Consider the following 23359-nt stretch of genomic DNA (forward strand, 5'->3'; position numbering starts at 1 on the left):
CCGAAAGACCCCGAGTGATGGGTAGTGAGCCGTCGGAAGTCGGATTAGGCGAAGGCCCTATGGTGAAGGCCAAATTACACCGACGAACAATAACGAATAAGCGAATGAGAGTAATGTAACAGCTCATGCTCGTTACAGTGTACCCTTGCCCTAAGAGGCCCCTTCCCAACCTACACTGGCGCCCCGAGGAGGGGTTCGCATTCAAGAGGGGGGGAATGCAAGGACGTTAGGCCCATTGGCCGCTCGTCCGAATCGAGTATTCTCTAACTGACGCCAAAGGTGTTTCTTGTACGATAGGGCCTTATGGCACTAGCGTCCAACTCAGTTAACATACTGATCTTTACCTAAAAACGGTATTCTTCAATACCACCAAATTGTGGACTTCTAACTCCTTGAGTTAGTAAGTATACGACGCGGCACCCTGTAGGGACCTAGCATCGTTACAGATCCTCACAGCAGCCAATCTGGCCACCGCACGCCCGCGAAGTTCACACGCATGTGCGTATTCCACCACCGCTCCTACCTTTTGAGGGCTGCCCTTTGCGCGGCCAAGCGCGACCTTTGCATTTTGGATATGAAATGGAATGAGTATTCATTCTAGTCGCTCGTCATGGCTCGTCCATGCATCACGTTGGCGTGCCCGTCACCGGGCACCCTAAGTATTTAGAGTCTCTTTGTTGAACTCGTGTACCATGGCCAGAAACGGTGCAGACGGACACCGCACAGCTAAAGGTTCCAAATGTCATTTGATGCCACAGCTTGGCGTAGCGGTCAGTGCGCGGCTGAAGTATTTACCAAGATCGCACTTTTTTGCAAGTCTCGTACCGTCGCAAGAAACTGTCGTGACAATCAAGTGCAACCTCAAGGTCCGAATTGTCATGCCATGTCATTGGTTTACAGGCAAATATGGGGGCCCTGGTGAAGCAGCTGCCCGCGTTATAGATGTGGAAGGTGCCGAAGTACGTCGGTGACACATAATGTGGCAGGAGTAGAGAGAATAGTGCAGCGGTAGATTGTGAGTGTAGTTGAAGGGTTACAAGGCGTTCGGCGCACGGGCGAGTTTACTTTCATCGTGGGCGCGTCACGTTGCAAGCTAAGCAACGCGTATACATGACGTGTAGCATCAGTCCTCAGTTCACTTCTTGTAACGAACATCAGCATAGTTCCAAGCCCACTCGCTTGGAGGGATACGCAATCAAACATCCCGATAGGTAAACTCGCACAATGCACTACCGTGCATTAAACCGAGCACGCTACGAGCAGTCCTTGAAAGGAGCAGCATACCACCCACGGCCGTATGCACAGCAAAAAGCTGTTCCAAGCCATCAGCGGCGTCCATGTCACCCACACGGCTCTGAACGACTTATCTGTTCTTTTAGTTAATTTTGTGTATGTTATATTGTTTGCGTCAGTTTGTAATTTGACATTAGTCGGAACAGGGTCCTGTATGCGTTGCGCTACCAAAAGCAGGCGCCTTTCCTTTTGCAAAAGTGCCGCTTCGCCAGACGCTTCCTCTTCCCGCGGCCGTTTCATGACCCCGTCTTGCAAGCAAAGTTGTAAGCTTCCAGTTACGTCATAACAGCCACCCATTCATCCGGGCCTGCTTGCCGCGTGCGACTGTGGCCAACATGCCCTACTGCGCAGCGCGCTGGCACACCGCGGCCTTTCGCCGAAATAATTACATACACTTGTACACGCGCATTTCGAGAATCGCACGCGTGCATCTGCGCGATAAATTTCGCGCCTGGCTTTTGGGGCGTCTTGTACGAACGGTTTATTCGGCACAGTACGACCGGACACACTTGTGCGAGGGGCTGCTTATCATAAATACGTCTTCCATGGATACTTGTTATGGGCGATGCCTCAAAGTTTTGCTGTACTTTTGAGAGCTGTGAATGGACATAGCTTCGTTGGGCTAAAGGGGTGTTCAAATCGTAGGGAGCGTTCATTCTGCACTCCCTTCATTATGTAACGAATGGGTCTTCATTCCAAAATGATATAGGTCCTCGATTTGGGTTGTGGAATGAAGGGCCAAAATGAAGGGCCAAAATGAATATGAACGACGCGCGACCACCAGCATCTCGAGAGGCCTTTTCAGCGGCCAGCTGCTACAATACACTAGTAAGCCTGTCTCACCAAAGCATTCCGGCTGACATTCACTACATGACCAACAAGGCCAGATGGCCGGATGGTCCGAATCCCAGCCTTACTTAACTTGGTCCCGAACCAAAACGCTTGCAGCAACTGCCAGCCGCACATGCATATCCCAATACATGTATCCGCCTCCAGACCTGATCTCGTCCGTGACGGCAATCCAAAACTGTATCTATGTGACATAATAGCTAATAGCCATAATCAATCCGAGTGGTCCCAGGGCTCACACAGAAGCAGTGAGCCTCTGAGTGCTTTCAACTGGTAGCACTCAAGAGGTGCACTGCTCTTGTGTGAAGCCGATCAACCTCCTTGAGGCAGAATCATATTGCATGGACGATCCTTTCGGATCTGCTTTAATATGATTCGTCCGCAGGAAACGAAACAGCATTTTTAAACCCAACATAAATATCTTAGGAGGAGGAGGATGCAGAGGAGGAGGATGGGACTATCCATCTGTCCATCTATCCACCTGATCAGGCGGCAAAAACATGGTCAAGGGCGACGCGGAAGCACCTGGCCCGCCGCCTGCATGCCGCCAATGTACGGCAAGCTGTTATTGACGTACATCTCGACTGTACGGCTGATGAAGTCCACGACATAGCTAGCGGCCATGTGCTGAACAGGACGTGTGGCCACATCAGACCCCTCGGCGGCGATCTGCTGGAGTGTTGCCAAGTCGGCATGGAGCTGCGACTGCAGACTGGCACTGTAGTTTCCCCAGGTGGCGGAATCCAGCACCGCGGCGGCATTGGTTTTATTGAGCAGCAAGTCCAACCTGGTTGTGGATTGGATCAGCAACGCCGCCAAGTAGCAGAACAGCAGCTAATAAATTTATTGAATGTACATCTCGGATAGCAGATCAAGTAATCTATAGGTTCTGGGACGTGAAGCGGACGTGAAGCCACGACACCTGTTATCTCCATCAGAGCGGCAGATGTGCAGACATGAAATGCAAGGATCTGCAGCTGCCCCGTACTGGGCCTCTGACCGCATCCTTTCCCTCTGCCCCCCCCAGCCATCATGGTCATTCACCTTGCGGGCTCACCAGCATTATCAGCATTACCAGCAGCATCAGCAGCACATACCAGTAGCAGCACCAGCAGCATTTGCCTACCAAACAATGCCTCGATCCCTTACCTGCTCGCCAGTGCCGACAGATGTGTCTGGTAGGTCTCAATGTCGCGGCTCTGCGTGATGGACGGCGCGTATGCCCCCGCCGCGAACAGTGCTGCGGACATCAATGCTGTCAGCAGCAAGGTGACCACCCAGCCTGCGAAGAACTGCGCCGCCAGAGACCAGTTCAGTCCGGCAGAACCTTCCAGAAGCCCCATGCCCGCAGTGGCGCCCACCTGCAGCCGATCCCAAGGTAGCACAAGGGATGATAAGAAGAAAGAGAAGACGGGTACATGTACAAAAAAGGTACCATGTGTGAATATTTTTTCGAAAAATGAAGCAGGAAGAAGGGAGAACAAAGAAACTACGGCAGTTGCAGTCCCAAAGCAGGTGCTACAGCGGGTACATAGGTACCATGCAGTGTACTTAACTATTCACGCGCACCTGGCAATGTGTGGTGGATATTGGCAAGCCGTACTTAGACGCCAGCACCACCACCAGAGCGGTGGACAGCTCGATACAGAAGCCCCGAGAAGGTGTCACCGCAGACAGTCTCACACCAATGGCGCGAATGATGTTGTAACCTGGTCGCAAAACGGGAAGCCAGTACAGCAGTAGTGGCCAGACAGGGGCCATGTTTGCTTGGGGTTTGAGGGTTTGGGGGTTGCTGCGGATGACGATGTCTTGGTGCAGGTGTTTTTCAGCTTACATGTTGATTGGCGTGCTGCTGCTGACGGTGTTGGTTTTTAGGGTTGGTGGTATCGCCTGACTGTCGGCCAGCTTTGCTGATGGGCGGTAGTAAAATGACAGGCAAGAGAGATGTATGAATCCCTTCTGGGACATGGGTGAGTGGCCACAACGATGCAAAAGATGCCGTGGCCGCTGTACACTGGCGGATCGACTCTTCAATGGGCCCCACCGCCCCTCGCAGCGATTAGCTCCCTGCAGCTTAGCCCAGACCATCTCTGTAATCACTTACTAATCCGCTTACCGTATGTGGCCAGTCCCACCACAATGCCAGCCCCGCCTATTACCAGCACCCACAGGGGGACAGTGGAGTCGTAGTCCACCTGCATGTGTTCGTGTTCACGCAGGAAGAGGGGTTGCAACGGATCGCCAGGAGGGCTTTAACAGTGGCAGTGGTGAGGGCAAGCAAGCACACAGAGCAGGAGCCCCTTGAGGAGGGACCCTAGGGAGCTTACGTAGGTAGGTAGGTAGGTGGGTAGGTAGGTAGGTAGGTAGGTAGGTAGGTAGGTAGGTAGGTAGGTAGGTAGGTAGGTAGGTAGGTAGGTAGGTAGGTAGGTAGGTAGGTAGGTAGGTAAGTAGGTGGGTAAGTAGGTGGGTAGGTAAGGTAGGTAAGTAGGTGGGTAAGTAGGTGGGTAGGTAAGGTAGGTAAGTAGGTACTTTAGGTAGGTACTTTAGGTAGGTAGGTAGGTAGGTAGGTAGCTGCAGCTTCACAGAGAAACATCAGCCGCTGCCGTCACCACCAGGATCCAAGTTCCAAACAACACCGGAGCATGCCAGCGGAAAAAACTGATCATCAAGTCAGGTCAGGTCGGGCCATGCTGTAATGTTTTTATCATAGTTATTAGATAATTGTTTTATGCTTTAGCAAATACGTAGCAAATACGAAGAGGCCACCATTACCTCACCCGCCGGTATCGGTAGATTTGCCAGATGGCCGCCAAGGGCCCCACCGAGTTGGCGACATCATTGGCGCCGTGGCTGAACGAGTCGCAAATGGCGGTCACCACCTAGCCCGGTACCGTCAGTCCAGCACAGGGGGTTGAGTAAGGACCCGCACAAGTAGGAAAGGACGGAAGGAAGACCGAGAGAGGCACATGCAGCCCGAGGGCTAACTTAAAATAGAGTGAAACGTTCAAGTAAGGTTCATGGCGAATAAAGGTATGTAAGGCATAAAAGAAGATGGAACGGGAGCTGCAAAATGAAGGTTAAAAATGTTCAATGCGAGCGAGTACGGCACGTGTGTTGCCGTACTCGCTCGCATTGAACCCGCACGTGTGTGGTGCCGTACTCCCAGCGGTCATTGCAGCCCCTCCCATGTAGGCGTGAAGTCGAGTCGAACGAGCTAGGAGAGCAAATTCCTGACAGTGTAGCATACACACAACACACACACTACACACACTACACACACTACACACACACACACACTACACACACACACACACCTGCAAGTACTTGAATGCGTGTTCTGTTGACGGGTCGAACACTTCGGCGTGTGCATGTATGGCCGCCGCCACGGGATCCAACCCCAGCTCCACACAGTCATGTACGTTGACATCCGTGCCACGCAGTACGATATCCTGTGCCGTTGGGATACAGAACAAATACCTCTTTCCACGAAAGAGAGAGAGCAGCAGGAGCTCTGGCACATTCATATCACCACTTCACCGACCGACCAAGAAACCCGTCAGGTCTTGAAGGTCGGCTGAATGTACCCCATCATCAACGCTCGCGCTTCATTCTTACGCACCTTCAACTGGTCAAACGTTTTTTGAAATTGCGCGTTGTTGCTGCTGTGCCCACCCCCCGCCTGCTGTTGCTGCTGCTGTGCACGGTGGTGCTCCCCTGCAAAGGACTGCTCCTGATCCGTACTACTGCTGCTAAGGCTGCTGCTGGTCTCAGAGGCCCCTAAGGTTTCTGGATCCCCCGGCGCCGGAATTGGCATTCCTCCACCGGCCGCCCGCACGGGCGCTGCAGCGGTGGTTGCGTCAGCCGCAGCTGTCCCGGGAGTGGACGTCACGGCGGCGGCGGCAGTGACGGAGCCGCCTCCACCTCTGCCTCCGCTGCGCTCAGCAGGCTCAAACTGGTGACGGTATGATCCAGAGCTGTGCCCGCGTTCCTCCCCATCGTCCTCAATACCCTCAGCTATGGGCCGACCCGCCGTACAGTCTGTCGTACGCCCAACAGCAATAGCCCCTGCCGCAGGAGCAGCAGAAGGAGCATGGGTGACCCAATGCCCCGGAGCACCAGCAGCACCGGCTGTGACACCGTCGCCGCCCTGAAAGTCGGGACTTGTTGCCATGGCTTGCTGCTGTTGCTGTCGTAGAGACCACTGCTGCTGCTGCTGCATGTACGCCTGCCAAACTTGCTGTTGCTGCTCCTGCTGCTGTTGGTAATGTTGTAGTTGTTGCTGCTGCAGTTGTTGGCCCCACATCTGCTGCTGCTGCTGGATTTGTTGGAGATGTTGCAGTTGTTGCATCTGCCACATCATCTGCTGCTGCATTTGTAACTGACCGTGCTGCTGCATCTGCATTTGCAGCATCTGCTCGCAGGAGGCGCCCTGGTGCTGTTGCTGCTGCTGCTGCTCCTGCATCTGTACCATCTGCGGCTGCAGCTGCAGTACCTGCTGTTGCTGCTGCTGCTGCTGCTCCTGCATTTGTACCATCTGCGGCTGCACCTGCAGTACCTGCTGTTGCTGCTGCTGCTGCTCCTGCTGTTGCTGCTGCTGCAGATGTTGCAGTTGCAGCTGTTGTTGATGTTGCTGCCATTGCCTTCCGAGGTACGTGGACGTTTGGACCGTTGGCTGCAGGTACTGTTGTTGGGGTTCTGGTTGCCCTGCCAGTTGTTGCTGCATCCACCACTCTGACAGCAACTGCTGCTGGAATTGCCAATGCTGCTGGTGCTGCTGTTGGCTGTGAAATGGCCGCGGTTGCTGCTGCTGCTGTCCATTGCCTTCCGCTTCGTCCTCCGCCTCCTCCTCCCCTTCCGCTCTGCCCTTCTCCTCCTCCTCTCCCGCCTCCTTTTCCTGCTGCATCGGTAGTGCGCGGTGCTGCCCGGCCACCTCAGGCCCCATGGCGCCCGAGTCCCGCGAAACATGCCCCTCGTACTGCTGCTGCTGCGGTACCGTATAGTCGCCAAGTTCACCAGGGACAGGAACGCTGAGATCCGGTGTAGGGGTGGGGAGGTCTCCCACCAGGGGAGTGAATCTGGAGTTGCTTGGTCGTGCGCGTTGCGGAGATGATGATGGCGATGATGTGGTGGCAGCAGCGGCAGCGGCAGCAGTAGTCGTGGAGGTGGCGCGCAACAAGCGCACAGCACTGGGCACATGTAGCGCCACAACAGGCCCGACAGGACCCGCAGCTGCGACAGCGGCAGCGCCAGAGGGTGCCTCAGACTGTAACGGCGGCTGCACGGACGGCTCCCTGGCGCCGTACACTGAAGACTCTGGAACGCTCTCCAGGGGCAGGGAGCCACCCCGGTTCACCAGTGGCGGCGGAGACTGAGTGGTGTGCGCTGACAGCTGCGGCGGCGGTTGAGGTGTCGGCAGCGGAATTTGGGCAGTTGCCATTTCTGACGCCGCCGGAGCCACCGTGTCTGGCGTCCCACTTCCTTGCCTACTCGATTGAGACGCTTCACTGAATCGCGCTGTACTGCGGCTAAAGCTGCGAGTGCCGTACCCTGTACGGCCCGCTGCCACGTGGCCCCGTGCGTCGACAAAAGCGGCACCCGGCGCCACGGCGGGGAGAACAGACAGACCTGCCGTCATGCCCCGGCCAGCGCCGGCGCGCCAGGGACCATTGCCACCGCCGCCACCGCCGCCCCCGCTACCGCCACCGCCTCCGCCAGCCTGGCTGTTCCGGGCTACTGACATGCGCGGCAGTGCCCCCGTCGTGGGTGCGGAGGGCGAGCTTGGCCGAGTGCCCGTAAGCTCCAACCGACTTGAGCTGTTCAAGGACCTGCAACGAACCCACCAACCCATTAACCAAACCGACAACCAACTAATCGTTGCAGGGCGTACGCAGAGGAGAGGGGGTGAGGGTCCCGCGTGAGGGCAACCCCCTGACGATGACGATGACAATAACGACGACAACAGGAAAAAACGAGGGAGACCCTCGAACACCCAACAGCCGACATCCCAGCCGCCCACCTGGCCTGCGCCGCCGCTTCCACGTGTCTCTTCATGTACGGCACTCCCAGCAGCCCCGTCACCAGCGCGCAGCCCCCGGCCGCCACCGAGCTCACCCAGGCGCACCTCTGGGAGGTCCAGGCTAGCCGGGCCTCGGAGCCCTGAGTGGCCGGTGGGGGGTGGGGGCGTGTGGATTGGGGGCCCGGTGGCACCATTTGCGTGTGTGAGGGGGCGGTTAGTGGCATTGTTGTGGCGCTTGGAAAGGATTGAATATAGTGGCGGCATGTATGTATGTATGACTTAGATTACACTGTGGGCCGCGAGAGCCAGGGGCTGAAGCCGAAACACAGCGCAAGGGTCGGGAGCACACAGCACAAGTCGGTTAGTCTTGTGTGCTCCCGACCCCGACTCAGACTGCCAACACTCTACACAGCCACTCTGCAGCCCCTCCATCCGGGGATGGCGCTGCAGTGAATACATCACGAAGGGCTCTCAGGTCCCGCTAGAGTGAATCCACAAATCTCAGCTAGGCAAAGTCAAAGGCTCTCTGAAACAACCACAACACAACCAACGACAAAGGGATTCCAAGGGGAAAAAAACAATAAAAAGACGGTTAGGGCAGCCCAGGCAGGGGAGACAAAAAACCTCCAAGAGAGAAAGGCTAAGAGAGCTCGACACCACAAGATGTCTTGCAGCCACCTTACAACAACTGGCCTTCTCTACCTCTCCCTTCTTGGGCTGGTCCAGGGGAGAAGTAACCAACCAAAAAAAAGGACCACACACAAGCCCGATCACCACTGCAGGAGCCCGGGATAGACCGGCAAGGCCACAAAAGCGATAGCATTGCCACGACACACAGCTCCTAGACCCTCCAAAATACCGCATGGGGAGGATTGTAGCCCGCGCGGCGCCTCCCCCTTACCAAGTTACAAGTTACAAGTTCCGCACACAAGTGCGGGTGTGTCCGTAAAAGCCGGGGGCCATGGATGTTGTATTGGTATTGATGCGGGTACGCGGGAGGTCATCCTTACCGTCACTAAACCGGAACGGTTGGTCCTCCAGAACATACTCACCCTGCCTCGTACGGCACCGCTCTCACCCTCGTCCTTCACCAAGCAACCCAGTCCCGTAGAGAAGACGTACCTAAGTAGAATGGCCCTCCTAGGGCCACAACTCCCTGTTTTAAAACCCTAAGTATGTATGTATGTGCGGTAAACGGCGGCAGTGATGTACATTACTGCATGGCGGGAGGGCACGAAGCTGAGAACCTATTTCTTCCCCCCACCCCTCACACACCCACAACAAGTGACCAAGTAGGGCCGAGGAGCCCGTACCCACCCCACACCCCCACACCTTGTACAAGACGAAGAAGAGATTGATGAAGACGGTGACCAGTACCAGTACCGGCAGGGACTACGGGCAGGGGCAAGGAGGGCGAGATGGGGAGAGAGGGACCCGAGATCTCTCAGCGGGACAAAGAGGAGCCGGTGGCGAATAACGTAAGTAAAGTGGAAACAGCAGACAGGGCCGCAGTTGCTCTGGTGGCGCAAGACCCCCCCCTCCCCTCCCGCACAACCCCGGACACCCTTCACACCCCACGCACAAGCCCACCCCACCCCAGCCCCGGCTCTCACCCATATCGCCAGCTCCAGGCTGCGGACCCGGCGAAGTACGGCGGCGCGGACGATCACGAACAGCACCACGGAGGCTAAACCCGACATAAGGGGGCTGGTGAACCAGCTGGGGGAAGGGGGGAGAAGGCTATGTGTGTATGTATATCGACGGCGGGAAATTATATGACAAGTCCAGGAAAATCAAATACCGGCGTCGAGTTTGTGTGTTGGGGGAGGGAGGGAGGGAGGGAGGCGGACTGCACGGTGGGACGCCTTTGCAGCAGAAGCAAAAGCGGCGACTGGGGGCCGCCTGGGCGTCTGAAGCACAGAAGGGTGGAGGCGGCCCAACAAGGGCCAGTTGCAGCTGCAGTGGGGAGTCTGCCGGGGAACTCACGCAAGGATGATGGGCACCAGACCGCCCATGTACGGAAATGTGTCCTGAGGTTCCAGCCACGTCACTGCACTGGATCCGCCGTACACGAAAGCAAAACCCAGCACGCCGCCGACTGCGGTGAGGCATGAAACGAGGGTAGAAATAGGCCTCAACATCAACAAGGGGGCGGGGAGGGGGAGAGGGGAGAGGGGATGGCAAGGAAAGGGGTTAGAGTGTCTCCTGTGTTCACTTAGCAACCGCAGTTCTACCCTGTAACGCATACATACATACATACATACATACATACATACATACATACATACATACATACATACATACATACATACATACATACATACATACATACATACATACATACAGGGCCGTACTACTTAGGTTCGTCTGTGCTGCAGAGTTGAGCTGCTTTGGGGAGGGACGAGGAGGGATTTTTGCCGTAGGGGCCAGGGTGAGAGGACTCCGGAGAGCCAGCCGTTAAGGTCTAGTAACGGTAAGGGAGAGGAGCCGTGCGGGCTACCCTCCTCCCCCTGCGGACTTTTGGAGGACATAGAGCTGTGTGCGTCGTGGCAGGGTTTTCTCTATCGCGGTTTTGTCTGGCAACCCCTGGCTTAGCAGTGGTTTTGGTCTGGTACGCTGTTTCTTTGACTGGGTGCATCTCCCCTGGACCAGCCCAGAGAGGGAGAGGTGGAGGAAGTCAGTGGTCTTAAGGTGGCTGCGAGAAGTCTTGTGGTTACTAGCTCTCTGTGCCTTCCCTTTTGGTGGCCATTATGTGTTTCGTGTTGCTGCGGCAGTTGACCTCCCCCGGCCGGGACGCCGCGCCGGTCTCCTCCCCTTAGGGTTTCTCTTTTGAGTGGGCGGAGTGGGAGGACTTCAGAGAGCCCCTGCCCTAACTGAGTCTTGTGGAGGTGTTCAGGCGGGACCGTCACGCCTTCCCCGGACAGAGGTGCTGCTGAACGGCTGCGTCGTGGGTTGGCAGTCTGAGCCGGTGTCGGGAGCACACAAGACTAACCGACTTGTGCTGTGTGCACCCGGCCCCCCGCGCTGTGTTTTGGCTTCGGCCCAAGGCTCTCGCAGCCCACAGTGTAATCTAAGTCATCCATCCATCCATCCATCCATACGTGAACGTGTTCCACCGCTTCGTTGCTGGACTAGCTCCGTGTGCTCGTGTGCCAACCCCTATCGGCGCACTTGCTTAAACATAAACTCAGAAGTCACTTGTGCTGTGTTGGTCACATGCGCACTATTTCTGACACATACACGCATATATAATATTTATTACTATATTCCTAATATATACATACATACATACATACATATATTATATTCGCATAGATACACACATACATATACATATACTCGGCACGACCATTGCCCCCGGGAGATCCCGGGATCGAGACCTGTCAGCGTCGAAAATCCTTCCGATGGTGGAGGGCAATGTGCCCCTAGCCGATGGACGCTGGTGACCTGGGATAAAGTGATCTTGCGAGCTAATCAGAAACGGAGTTGAGCTGCCGTCAATCCGGCAGATTCCGTTGGTGGGTGCGGAACCTGAGCGATCCACTGAGAAGTTGGCTAGGGTGACTGGATGAGGGTGCCCCGAAATACCGGGGAAGGCAGGGTTTCACAGGGTAGCTGCCAGGGGTGAAGATATACCCCCCGTTCCACACATCATATACTCGATAATAAGTTACAAACATACAGGCTCACTTGTGGAATGTGTGGTTGACACGGGCAAACTCAGGTACGTGGCCAGCAGCAGCCAGGCACCGGACGCCACCACCGCGCACAACATGCCGTACATGTAAATCTCTGGCTCAGAGTCGAACGCCGAAAGGCGGGCAATCCCCCCTGCCACTGTGAGCGTCACTTCCGTACCCTGCAGTACGTATGGCGAGACGGGGAACGATGGGGCCGGGAGGGAGGCACTTGGTGGAGAGAGAGGGGGGGACCGAGGGGGGGACCGAGGGGGAGAGCGAAGGGGAGAGTGAAGAGGGAGGCAATAAGCATCTGGCGGGCTGCGGAGGCGAATTTGGGTGCAGCCGTAGCCAGCTGCATTACGGGTCGGATCCATTTATGTTGCCATACTGTTGCACGGCATCCTAATACACGTAGAAACACCGGCGTGTCTAAAGCAGTAGACCAGGCCAACGGGTTGTTTCCTTGGATGTTGGTGATGTTGTACTGGGGGAAACCAACGGGGCTACCGACATTGACAAAGCCCCCAAACCTGACAAACAGAAACGCTTGCGACACGCAGCAATCGTGGCAACGGCCTGTCGTACGAACGTACAACCAGATAATTTGATTTCCAATTAGTGCGGACACCTTGCGATGGTACTTCCGCTAAAAATGCCAATGGAGGGACAGGTTGTTGTACTGCATGAAGATGTTGCGGCGGTATGGCCATCCGTTTTGAACATATCGGCGCAGGCTCGCAGTACGGCAACCTGCTGCCTGTTGCCAAAGGACGAGCTGGCTAGGGGCCCAGGGCCTTACGGTTGCTTAGGACTTACTAGGAGCACCGAGCCGCTGAATTCGCACACCGATGCAATGAGTAATGCTTGCCGCATCGTTAGAGTCCTAGCTGCCACACTACTGCCGAAGGCATTGGCTACATCGTTGGCACCTGCACGAGCGAAAATGAACGTGTTGTCCAATATGAGTAAGATGGGCAGGGTGACTCGTGAGAATGAGATAGGCATAGCAAGCCATGGCAAACCCTGCAACCCTTAGTTCTGTTTTTCAAGATTGCAGAGAATTAACCGAAACACGTAGCTGAGGGATAGGACGCCGGCACCTCAAAGCTGAAACTTCTGGGTCAAGGAGTGAACATGATTTATGTTTTCGGTTCAATTAATCATAATAGTCTCCCAAGAACTCGTTTATTAAATCCAGATGCCAGAATTCAATGCGCCTCACCAATGCCGAAAGCCTGCAAGCATTCGCAGACCCTCCTTAGCTCGTGTACATGCAAGCTCTATTGGCATTAAGTCCGTACCGTAAAGAAGGCGGCGAGTGAGCCAACAACAGCGATCCAGGTATAGTCAGTCCAATGCGCCATCGTGCCCTGCTACAAATCCCGGAAAATTTATTGCAAATTATCCATATGGAAATCTAACTGTTAGAGTTCACCACATCCAGCTTTCTACACGAAATCCATAAAACGTGCTCTTGGTGCAATACGGAAATGACTCTTGTCAAGTGGGTTATGGTTCTTTCCTCCGTACAGGTTATAAGTTTTATACCAGGTAAGACTGTTAATACATGATTCCACCGGGATTCCGTTATGAATTGTCCCGTACATATCGGCAAACGCTCCATATCAATGCACTTACCTTTCCAAGGTTGGAAACGAATTAAAGATCGGATTTTTAGTAATCCTGGCATTCAACTGCAGCTTATGCTCGTCGGCGCAAATAGCCGTACGAATGTACTGTTCAACCCCGCGTAATCTGCAAGGAAGCGCCTGTATCGATGGCAAATCTGAGCACGTATCCGTAGGCAGATGCAATTTCTTGAACCGTTTTCCGGCTATGAACCTGGGCCTCTCCCATACGGTGGTATGCATGTATGCATCAATCTCTATTCCCGTTCCCGGGCGACACGCTATGAACGTGGCTTTACTGCATTCTGCCGCATAATGCCTCGTCTCTGTACTTCCCGTCCGATATTGTAGCCCCAACAAGGCAAAGTGTCGCTTTTCAATCTTAGACAACCAGCAGTACGGTAGTTGGTTCGTTGGAGAGTTTGTTGGTTTAAAGTTGTCATCTCACCCCTGTCTCACCAAACATTGCATGGACGAGGAAGTATGCAGCGGAAAAGGTAAAGACGAAGCTGTGTGGACTGGGTGTTGATGGCGGGGGGAACAGAGGCCACGAGCCGCAAGGATTCCGTGCAGGCAAAACACCCAACCACCGGGGCCGGACCCTACCTGAAGTACACTTTTACAAGGAGAGGAGCTCCCTTGCGAACTGCCGTCTGCTCGGCAGCAAGGCGACAGCAATATCTTCCTTGCAGATGTCGTCCCCGCGAGGACGCCGCATCCTGGCATGTACACATCCACTTGGGAAATGGCAACAACAGCTCCCCAATTCGCGGTTTGAGTGAATCCTTTCCTCCCACGGCTACGAAACATACATGCACTTTACCCGACGGAGCCTCTGCCGTGCAGTGTGTAGCCATATGTCCGTTGCTGAGTTCAATGAGCAGGTGGAGGAGTCCCCACCCCGCGACATCCTACATGCACTAGTCCCACCCAAGTAAGCAACCCTACCAGGCAATTCGACAACATGGACAATAAAGCTGCAATCACCCCCACCACGACACAAGGTAATATCTTGAGTCTTCAACATACCCGCACACGCGGCACCGCGACAAGGACAACAGCATTAATAGCCCTCCTGCCGTACTGTGTTGCCCGTACTGTACTACTACCGTCCCAAGCCATCCGCGGCTCCACTCCAGCTGCTTCCAGCTTCTCATCTAAGCTCCCTACCTCCTGTCCCGTTCTGCACTAGCAGTTCCCACACACACGCTCCACTGCTTTGTGCAAGGCATCAGCTATTAAGGGCCCTTCTGCCTTCTCTGCTTCCCGTCCAAGCGCAGGAGCAGCCTTACCCTTGTTCGTGCTAGTGCCACAGCTCCAAGCCCCCCTGCAGCTGACCCTACCCCAGCCAGGAACGTGGCGCTGTCCGGCTGTACACCTACACACAATGGTCTTGTCGCGCTCTCCGTCCAGATCCCTGGGCGCCTCCGACACCCCGCTTGCTGCCGTCACATCCCATCACGTGAATTAACCCCCCCCCGCACTCAATCCGTCTGTCAGGCTACGGTAGTTCCCCTTAAGAGATTCAAGAACCCTTAGGAAGTCCTCCTTTTGTATCGCCGTACACAAACCCCCTTGCACGAAAGCCGTACAATGGCCCTAAGCCTCAACCCCTTGTAAAACCCCCTTTCCAAGCACCTTTCTCGCGCACTCCTGGCAAGGATTACTCCGCTGTACTATGTACACCGCCCCGACCCGCTGTTCGCTGTATCGGAAGATGTCCTTCGTGGGTGATGTGCGAGTTGAACGCACGAGTCCCGAAAGATGGCAACCGGAGAAACTCCCAAATCTAAAGGGATTGACAAGATGGAAAGAAAAGAAGAATCAGTAAAGAAAGGTTATTGTCTTCTGCAACCTACACTCGGAAAAGTTCGGTGCACAAGGAACCCCGAACAGCTCGAGAGTTAGAAGAAGCCGACGTCTTTGCTGTTGAAGTAGTCGTACGTCAGTACAGTGGCGCCCAGCACCACTGCCGCCGCGAGCTCCATTATGAGCGCTCCAATGGCAATCACCTGTGCGAGGAAAGGGCGGTGCTGCGTCAACCGCACCTCAACGAGGACACATAATGGTTCGGGGATAGCGTGCAAGTGACCGGAGGTGCTCAGGATGTATCCGACCGTGTGTTTACTAAGCACCCTAGGCAAGACCGAAGAAAGAGCAGGGGGAGGCAGCTGGGGGTCGCGGATGCTCAAGGGGGTGCGCAGGTGGGCGTGTGCCGCTAGCCGCCGCTCCTTAGCTCACCTGCGCATGCGCCAGGATGGCGGGGATGGCGATGGAGCCCACGGCCGAGAAACCCGTCAAAAATTTACCCGCATCCACCCACCTGCGGCAAATAACACCACCACCAACAACAAGGACACAACAATACCGGCAATACGAGCCAGGTCGCCGCCGTGGTATCTGGTATGAACATGCGAACAACGGACGCATCCATAACTACCTCGGGGGGGGACCTCCCATTGTTAACTTTGATGAAAGCGTGTGGGGGAGTTCCCGGCGGCCTCCAGGCCACCATCTCAAGGCCCAGTGACCCAGGCTGCAAACAGAGCTGCCGTGTCCCGCCACGCAGACATCCTCAAAAAAGGCACGAATCAATTCGCATTGATAACGCGTGCTCCCCCCCCGGTCCCCCCCTGCACACACCCGCTCTGAATGGTGCTGCCGTAGATGGCGTACCCTTCACCGCTTGAGCCGCCAAAGAACAGGTACGGCATGGGTACGAGGACGTACATAATGCCCACAAGCATTGGCCACCTGGACAAGCCATACAAGGGATAATCGTTTTCTGTTCTTCGTCTTTGGAGGTGCTGCTGGATGTACACTGGATGTAGATCAGGGGGCAGATGTCAAGCCCGGAGAGAGAGAGAGGTGGAAAGAGGGGGAGACGCCGGGCACCGCCTTGGCGCTGCTAGCCGAACTGCGGATTGGGCCACCGTTTCTACCGGAGGGCGGGCAGAGCTGCTAAGCTCTTTAAACTGCAGTTGCAAATGCCCCACGCCGGTTGCCCACCTACAACCCAAGTGTACTCCTTTGCATGTGTACTTGGTGCTATGTGTTGAAGACATAAAGGATATGCTTCCTGCCAGACCGACCTCCAGCACCTTTCCCTCACTCCTTCCCCTCATTCCTTCACTGCGGCGAGCGCCAATTGATAGTTGGCCGGCCCAGCTATAACTTGTCCTCGATTTCCTGACCCTGCTTGCGGAGGATCTAGGCTGCGTCTGAAGGCGCCATTATCGCTGTACCACTTGGCGCACCAAGGGAAAACCCATACCGTGCCATACCGTGGATTCACGTGGCATTGTGCCTTACCAGTTGTTGAAAAGAACGCAGCCCTGTAGTGTGAAAGTCAGCATGTTACATTTTGGCCGTCGTAGGTTCACACGTGACGAGGGACGCATCCTTGCATGGTCTACGTACCAGTAGCTGCAGGAGAGCCCCCGTGCTAAACATTATCGCCAGCACCATGATTACTGCGGTCGACAAAAGAATAGTTACGGTGGAACTAGCTCTGCACTGCGCGATTATTCACGCACCCCGTGAGTCCTGTATTGCCATCTTGCAAGATTTTTTAACAGTTAAGAAGATACATCAAGAAGTACCTATTACTGTATTACAGTGCCAAGCCACTTTAAGCTAGCTATGCTCAAGGTCCTTGAGTCCTGGACTGAAATTGCAGTATCAAGGAACATGCAAATTTGCAGGGGAAAATAGACACTCACGCAGGTCCTTATTCATGTCTGCCGGATGAGGGCAAGGTCAAGGTTCCCGATGCCCAACAACGGTCTCGGAACTGACTAAGTGCCGTACATTCACCTTTGACGACTGAGACTCGGAGTCGGCGAGCAGTCAGATCGGGAGTACATAACTGCAAAATTACCGAACTTCACCCGACTTGAACTCTCATGAACCTCTCATAGCTTAAATCCACGTAAGGTTGGGTACCTCGTTTGCGTGAGGATGCCAAGGAGTGACAAGGTAACTTTCATGCTGTCGCAAACCTTCTGCTGGTTCCCTCTGTAGGAGGGGCGTGAGGTTGTAGTCGGAAGGTTAAGGGTGAAGTGCCACATCCAAAAGCGCCACGTAGCTGCCGTGTAGACATGGCCCCATACCACAAACGTAGGCACGGACGTATGTTTCCTCGCCTGGTTCACTCCGTCCGTCTATTATGTCCAGCATTTGAATTGCTGCTCTGTCAGTTCCGCACCTCCCTCTAACCAGCCACCACAGTACATCATCCGATAAGAAGTATATGCATTTAAATGTATCTACTTCCCGTGCCAAGCCTATTGACGTATCGCTACCTTTTCCACAGGCAAGGAATTGCGGGCAAATGTGTGCATGAACACGTAAAGGACGTTTCTGCCAACCCAGCTGCCTATCTTGTGTCTTTGCTCGAATCCCCCTATACACAGATCTAAATATTTTATACACTGATTTTAAACCTCCAAAAACTTGAAGCGCGCTGAAAGTTAGCCAAAGTGCCTTCTCCGATCCGACTCCGACGTCTTTATTACAGTCGACCGTAGGGATACAAGACTGAACGCACCTTTCAATGAACAACCCAACCCTGCAGCCGTACAACAGGATACGTCATGGTGAGCGCAGCACGTCACAAACAGGTAACCTCAGCAACCCATCCTTCCGAAAACAACAGTAATGAAAACCATGGACATGCCGTAGAATGAGAAGGGAAACAAAGATTTCAAACAGCAAAGTAATACCTGTTCACTTTGTAAACCTATCCTTAACCTAACAACACCACGACGTGTTTGATCTTACCACCATTCAACACAGTAAAGAGCCGCAAATTCGTTTCGAAGGGAAATCGTTTGGAAGTTACTGTTGAAGCAGCCCGCTCGGGACATATTCCCCGACCTTCCTTCCGGCCCTAAACCGACCATAACTACACATGCGGCACAATGCGTGGGTTAGCGCAGTGGGCCCTATATCCACACATAGCTGGAAAAATTGCTGGAGGATGGCGACCAGTGTGTATTTGTTTCTTAGTTCAAGAAAGTTTCCCTGAGCCTAGGCCCGGCAGGGCCTGTATCCGTATCAAGGACATGGTTACACCTACTGCGGCACCTCTCCCTCAAAATCAAATGCCGACATACATTCCCAGCAGAAACGGAAGGACTATCATTGCTAATAAAGCACAGCAGGGCAGAGCAGTCAGCGGTCAGCTGAGCAAAACAAAACAAAAAACTGTTTTTAACTGTGGAAGTCCGTGGATCAGCCTGTAACATTAACGTCTTAAAAGTTTCTCCTTTCGTACATACAACAGTTTCCAAAGCAGCACCCGTATGCTGGTAGAAAGATAAGAACACTTCATATTTGCTACTTTACTTAAAAGCCACGTGTCAGTTTCCACAAGGGCAGCTGCGACACTCTCCAACCTCCAATCTCCAACCAGCACCAGCTTCACATCACCGCACTGTTTCGTCACTACTCTCGCCACCTCTGTGCACAGATTACATGGCAACGCACGGCATCGCACGGCATAGGTTTGCACGGTATGGCACGGCTCGGCTACATTATTACATCTTCCCAGCGATGGGCATGCTCGTCGGAGGCGTGGTGGTTCTGTGATTTGTTGCCGGAGTGTGAAGGTCGAACGAGAGCGCCTTAGGAATGCCGTTGAGCCCGTCATCCTGCAGGTGACATTTCCAATTTTACAAACAGTGCAGCAGCAATAGGATGCTGATGATTACGGTCCGCACATGTAAACATCGCCAAGCGAAGGATGGATAAAAGACTTTATCAGCAGCAAAATGCCGCAGGGCAGAAATCGAAAATATAGACACAACTAGCAGGCGGACTGAGCGCAGCATAGGGAGCACATGGCTCACACGAACACGACCTCATGCACAGCACTCCTCTCGTGCACAGCTGTCTCACCTTCAGGATTCGGACACGGTGCTCCACGTTTCGGAGTGCATGGTCGAAGGTGTGCTCAAAGCCCTTTAGGTTGTGCTGGTAGACGTGGGTGGCGGTGTTGATGGCCCAATCCGCCTGCAGGAGAACGAAAAGAGGACGGCCGGGATGTAGGTCGGCAGCACTCGCATCTGTATTAAGCCGCCATACCGGTGCAGGGGTAACGTGCAATTACGAACCTCTAAAACATAAAATATAGTTTCAGCCACATGAAAACACGTTTCAGTAGCGACCACCCAAACACTGTATTGGCCCGGCCGGTTAGTTATTAGTCGTTGCCACTGGTACTGAACTGTACGATCGGTCCAGAATTTGCTAGGGCGTTTCCAAAGTGCGAAAATGGTGAGACCATGAGCCTAAGGGTTCCCGGTGGAGGGAGACTGACTGGAAGCTGCAGCTTGAAAAGCCCCGAAACATTGGAAGGGGCCCCGAAATTTGTATCATGCCCGCAAAATCTGGTCCGGCCTTCCCCGAAATTCAAAGAGCACGTACAAATTTCAGAAAGTTTTTTGACCCCTCCCCGAACAAAGCGATCACGAACTATAAGTAGCACTACGGTAATACTTGAGAGCGTTAACGAGGGCGACAGCACGCATGCACACAGGCATGGCTTCCTAAGGCTCTAGCACGCACCTAGCGAGCCCGCCACCCAGCCTGCCACCCTCACGAACACCCACCGTCACGTCGGCGATGTGGAAGGCCTTGAACGTGGTGTCTTGCACGAAGTTGACGAGCGGCGTAACAAAGTTAAAGAAGCCGCGCTCCATGTCGGCCAAGTTGTCCTGCTTTGGCCGAGGGGGGAGCAGCGCGTGAGTGGGGACATCCGTGACTATACACGGGATGAAGCGCCTCCGGGATTCCGAAGGAGCCAGAAAGGGACGCGAGAAGCAGCTGCGAACGAGGGACGCGAGCAATCACCACGCACTTGCACTGAAAACTGAACCTGCTTGGAACAACTTCGGTGTATTCCTACACAATCCAACTTTAGGACGTTGTAAACTTAGGATAAAAGTGGGCATTTGGCAAGCGTATTTTGGGGGTTGTCCTGAACCTCCCAGTGATGGCAGGTGGGGCCCAACCACAAATAGACAATTCGGTGTACTTCAAGAAACAGAGCATGCATCAATGCGCGCGCAGGAAGAGCGCACACCATGACGCACCTAACCGTAAAACGCGGGACACGAGGCTCCCACCCACCCAAACCCACCTGCAGGTTCTGAGGCGCCAGGGAGCGAATCAGGAGCCACGGAGTGGAGGCCAGCCTGCGCAGGAGTATGCGCACAGCAGGCGGGTGGATGGGAAAGGGGAAGTACAAACACGGCGTATGCAGGGTGCAGCATGTGCGGGGACGGACGCATTTTTCCTTTGCATCCCATTCCTATTGGTAGTAGGCGCGCAGTTTGCGACTGTTACAGTTGACCCCGATCGGCACGCAGACAGCAGAAGAGCAAAGCACGTCGAAACACGCGGCTAATATGTACGAGAATGAGGTATAATGGCGCAGGTAAGGACTAAATTTTAAAGCAAATCCATGACCCTGTTCAGCGACCCACCAAGTAAGGAAGCTCGTGTAAGTGGCCAGAAGGCGCCACGGCCAGGAAAAGCGCTTCAATTTGGGGTAGGTGCGGTCATAGATGGGGCGGCGCACCGCCGACAGCACCTCTGTGACAGCCATGATACCACCAAAGTATTTCGAGCTGAAGAACGGCGCGACGACGACGATAGACGGAGGCTGCGACTTGCTGGATTGCTGCTATCGGAAGTAGTCGTTGTCCTCCGCTATCTGCAGATTTCTTTTGAGCGCGACGACAGTATTGCACAGATACCTGTAGACGCCTTCCGGCTGTATGTCCCTGCATGCAGACGGCGCGAGCTAAATCCTGCGGCTGGGTGCGGGCGTACGCGAGATGACTTCATTTGCACCGTACACCCTTAGGAATGACCTATGGGTCGCTTCGACAATCCAAAGCAACCCTCATGCAGCGCCTCGGACTTGCAAAATCGTTTCGGAGGTTTCTGCCGTCGGGGTAAACTGCCATGGACAGCTCTCAATATAGAACCTAACAGTCCGGATGAGAACTGAATATGTATGTATGTAGTACAATTTAGTTGCAAACCATCCATAAATTATGTGTGTTTAACATGTTGAGCTGCTACAGGTTACGGGAAAGTTGGGATTCTGTTGGGGCACATCACCCCTTCTTGCGAATTGTGTCAGGCAATTAGTTATGCTCATGGGAGCGGTCACCAATCGACGATTAGGTATCACCTTTTTTTATTCTCTTAATCGGAGGATTTTGAGGCTCAGGTCTCATCCAATAATGATTGTGGGTCCTGAGCCTTCCCTTTGGTCGCGCTTCAGGCTGTTTAATTGACTTGCGTTGTCTCATCTGGGTGGTACTCTAGTTTGTATATTAATTTCTAGTGCAGTGCACGGCCCGCTGGCCCGCTGGCTCTACTCTTCGTGAGTCTGGAGCCCACTGTAACAACCACACACACAGGCAAACAAAGGCTCGGTCTATGATGTCATGTGACTCCATATCGATCATCCGGCTTCAAGAGCACCGTACACTCGTGTAAGATGCAACAGTTCCTAAAGGTTGCCGGCAAGCCAACGGTAATGATAGTGAGGGAAATGCCCGGAGGTGCGCTGTTTTAGAGGCAGCCACAGGCACGTCTCTGTCATATAGGCGAATGAGTAATGAATCCTAAGCGTACGGCTCTGGTTCGCAGAGGCTGCCGTCCACGAGGACAGGCGCCAGGTAACGGCCACAACTCTGGCAGCGTAAGGGGAATCTGAAGGAAGGGGCTACATCTGGACAAGTGGAGAAGAGTCCAAAGGGGTGATGACTTTAGCCGTGCACCGATCCTCATTATCCAAGCAGGTCGGGCATTGATTATCACGAGTATACGTTAGGATTTATGGCAATAAATTATAATTAATATGTGCACCGTGGTTCATGATGGTGCATTTATGCCGCGCCTTAAACGACAAACGGTGAGGGAGGAGTTGCTTACGAACTTTAGAGCGCTCCCAGCACCTTTCCACCAAGACCTAGAGTTTCAAGGCCATATCATCCCGTTTGCAGCGATCTTACGATGGACGCACGCAACCAAGTTGCAGTCGAAATAGACGTAGTACAGTCTGTCACGCCTTTGCGAAGAAGCGGCAGCTGGATTGTAGTCCCGCGAAAAGACACGTTACGCCCATATATTAGGGGGTTGCGCTGTCCCCCCACTTTATTGCTTTGGAGATTTTCCGGATGCTGGGCACTTTATGGCCTTGGGGTTTTGGCTGAACCTGGTATGAAATCCCGTGGCCGGTTGAGGTTTCGCGTTTTTGATGCATAAGAGATCTTAAATGTAGCTACCATCGGCCATCGTGGTGGTGAAAGATGGCGCTTCTTTTACAGGTCGGATTTCGATAACTCGTGGTGACAGCCGGAACCTGCTAGTTGACGGTGGATGACGGCGTATCGCAGATGACTGGATGCCTGGCGTCACTTGTTGACGAAAATTTTTTACTTGTCTCCTGCAGCACATGTGCAACAAAATCATGAGGCAAATAAACGGCCCGAACATGAAGTGTTGCTTGCGAGGTGGCGCTAGGGACGCACCGTCACGATGCTAGGACGCATTGACTCAACGCATTGCGCCTTAACGCATGTGCGCCTAAACGCATGTGCGCTTAACAAGACCTAAAGCTGGGGATGTCACAAACGCCGCGGTTGATTGGCCCTTCCAAACCCCCCGTACGCAACACCAGCACTTTCATCAAAAGAAGATAGCATAACCCCTCGCCACCAGCGCTGCCACTTCTATAGGAGCTTGCCCATGGCACACATGCGCGTCCCGGTCTGACGCCTCCTGAGGGGGAAAGGACTCCAGCCATTTGGAGCTGCGTTACAACTTGTCTTCGCTCAGCTGTGCAAACAGGTGCTGCTGTTTCTCATAGT

The 23359-nt window shown here is 54.0% G+C and overlaps 2 protein-coding genes across 2 annotated transcripts; both read right to left on the minus strand.

Moving 5' to 3' along the window:
• Positions 1–2646: 2646 nt before the first annotated feature.
• VOLCADRAFT_105976 (uncharacterized protein) lies at positions 2647–17213 on the minus strand (the record flags this gene model as incomplete). The annotated part of the gene is made up of 23 exons (XM_002953503.1): positions 17003–17213; positions 16887–16939; positions 16779–16801; positions 16110–16220; positions 15708–15789; positions 14073–15478; positions 13926–13984; positions 12655–12767; positions 11849–12017; positions 10145–10256; positions 9772–9877; positions 9476–9550; positions 9211–9327; positions 8159–8298; positions 6795–8009; positions 6064–6302; positions 5762–6009; positions 5457–5591; positions 4920–5021; positions 4259–4337; positions 3712–3851; positions 3292–3503; positions 2647–2929 (listed from the first exon to the last, which is right to left on the minus strand). Exons 6-23 carry the CDS (start codon positions 14321–14323, stop codon positions 2647–2649), a joined length of 3795 nt encoding a protein of 1264 aa, XP_002953549.1. The 5' UTR covers positions 14324–15478; positions 15708–15789; positions 16110–16220; positions 16779–16801; positions 16887–16939; positions 17003–17213.
• Positions 17214–19006: 1793 nt separating this feature from the next.
• Positions 19007–21078, minus strand: VOLCADRAFT_94281 (uncharacterized protein; the record flags this gene model as incomplete). Its single annotated transcript, XM_002953504.1, has 5 exons — positions 19007–19120; positions 19368–19481; positions 20081–20185; positions 20611–20665; positions 20957–21078. 5 exons carry the CDS (start codon positions 21076–21078, stop codon positions 19007–19009), a joined length of 510 nt encoding a protein of 169 aa, XP_002953550.1.
• Between the last annotated feature and the right edge of the window lie 2281 nt (positions 21079–23359).

The sequence above is a fragment of the Volvox carteri genome, assembly GCF_000143455.1.
Source record: "Volvox carteri f. nagariensis unplaced genomic scaffold VOLCAscaffold_36, whole genome shotgun sequence".
NCBI lineage: Eukaryota > Viridiplantae > Chlorophyta > Chlorophyceae > Chlamydomonadales > Volvocaceae > Volvox > Volvox carteri.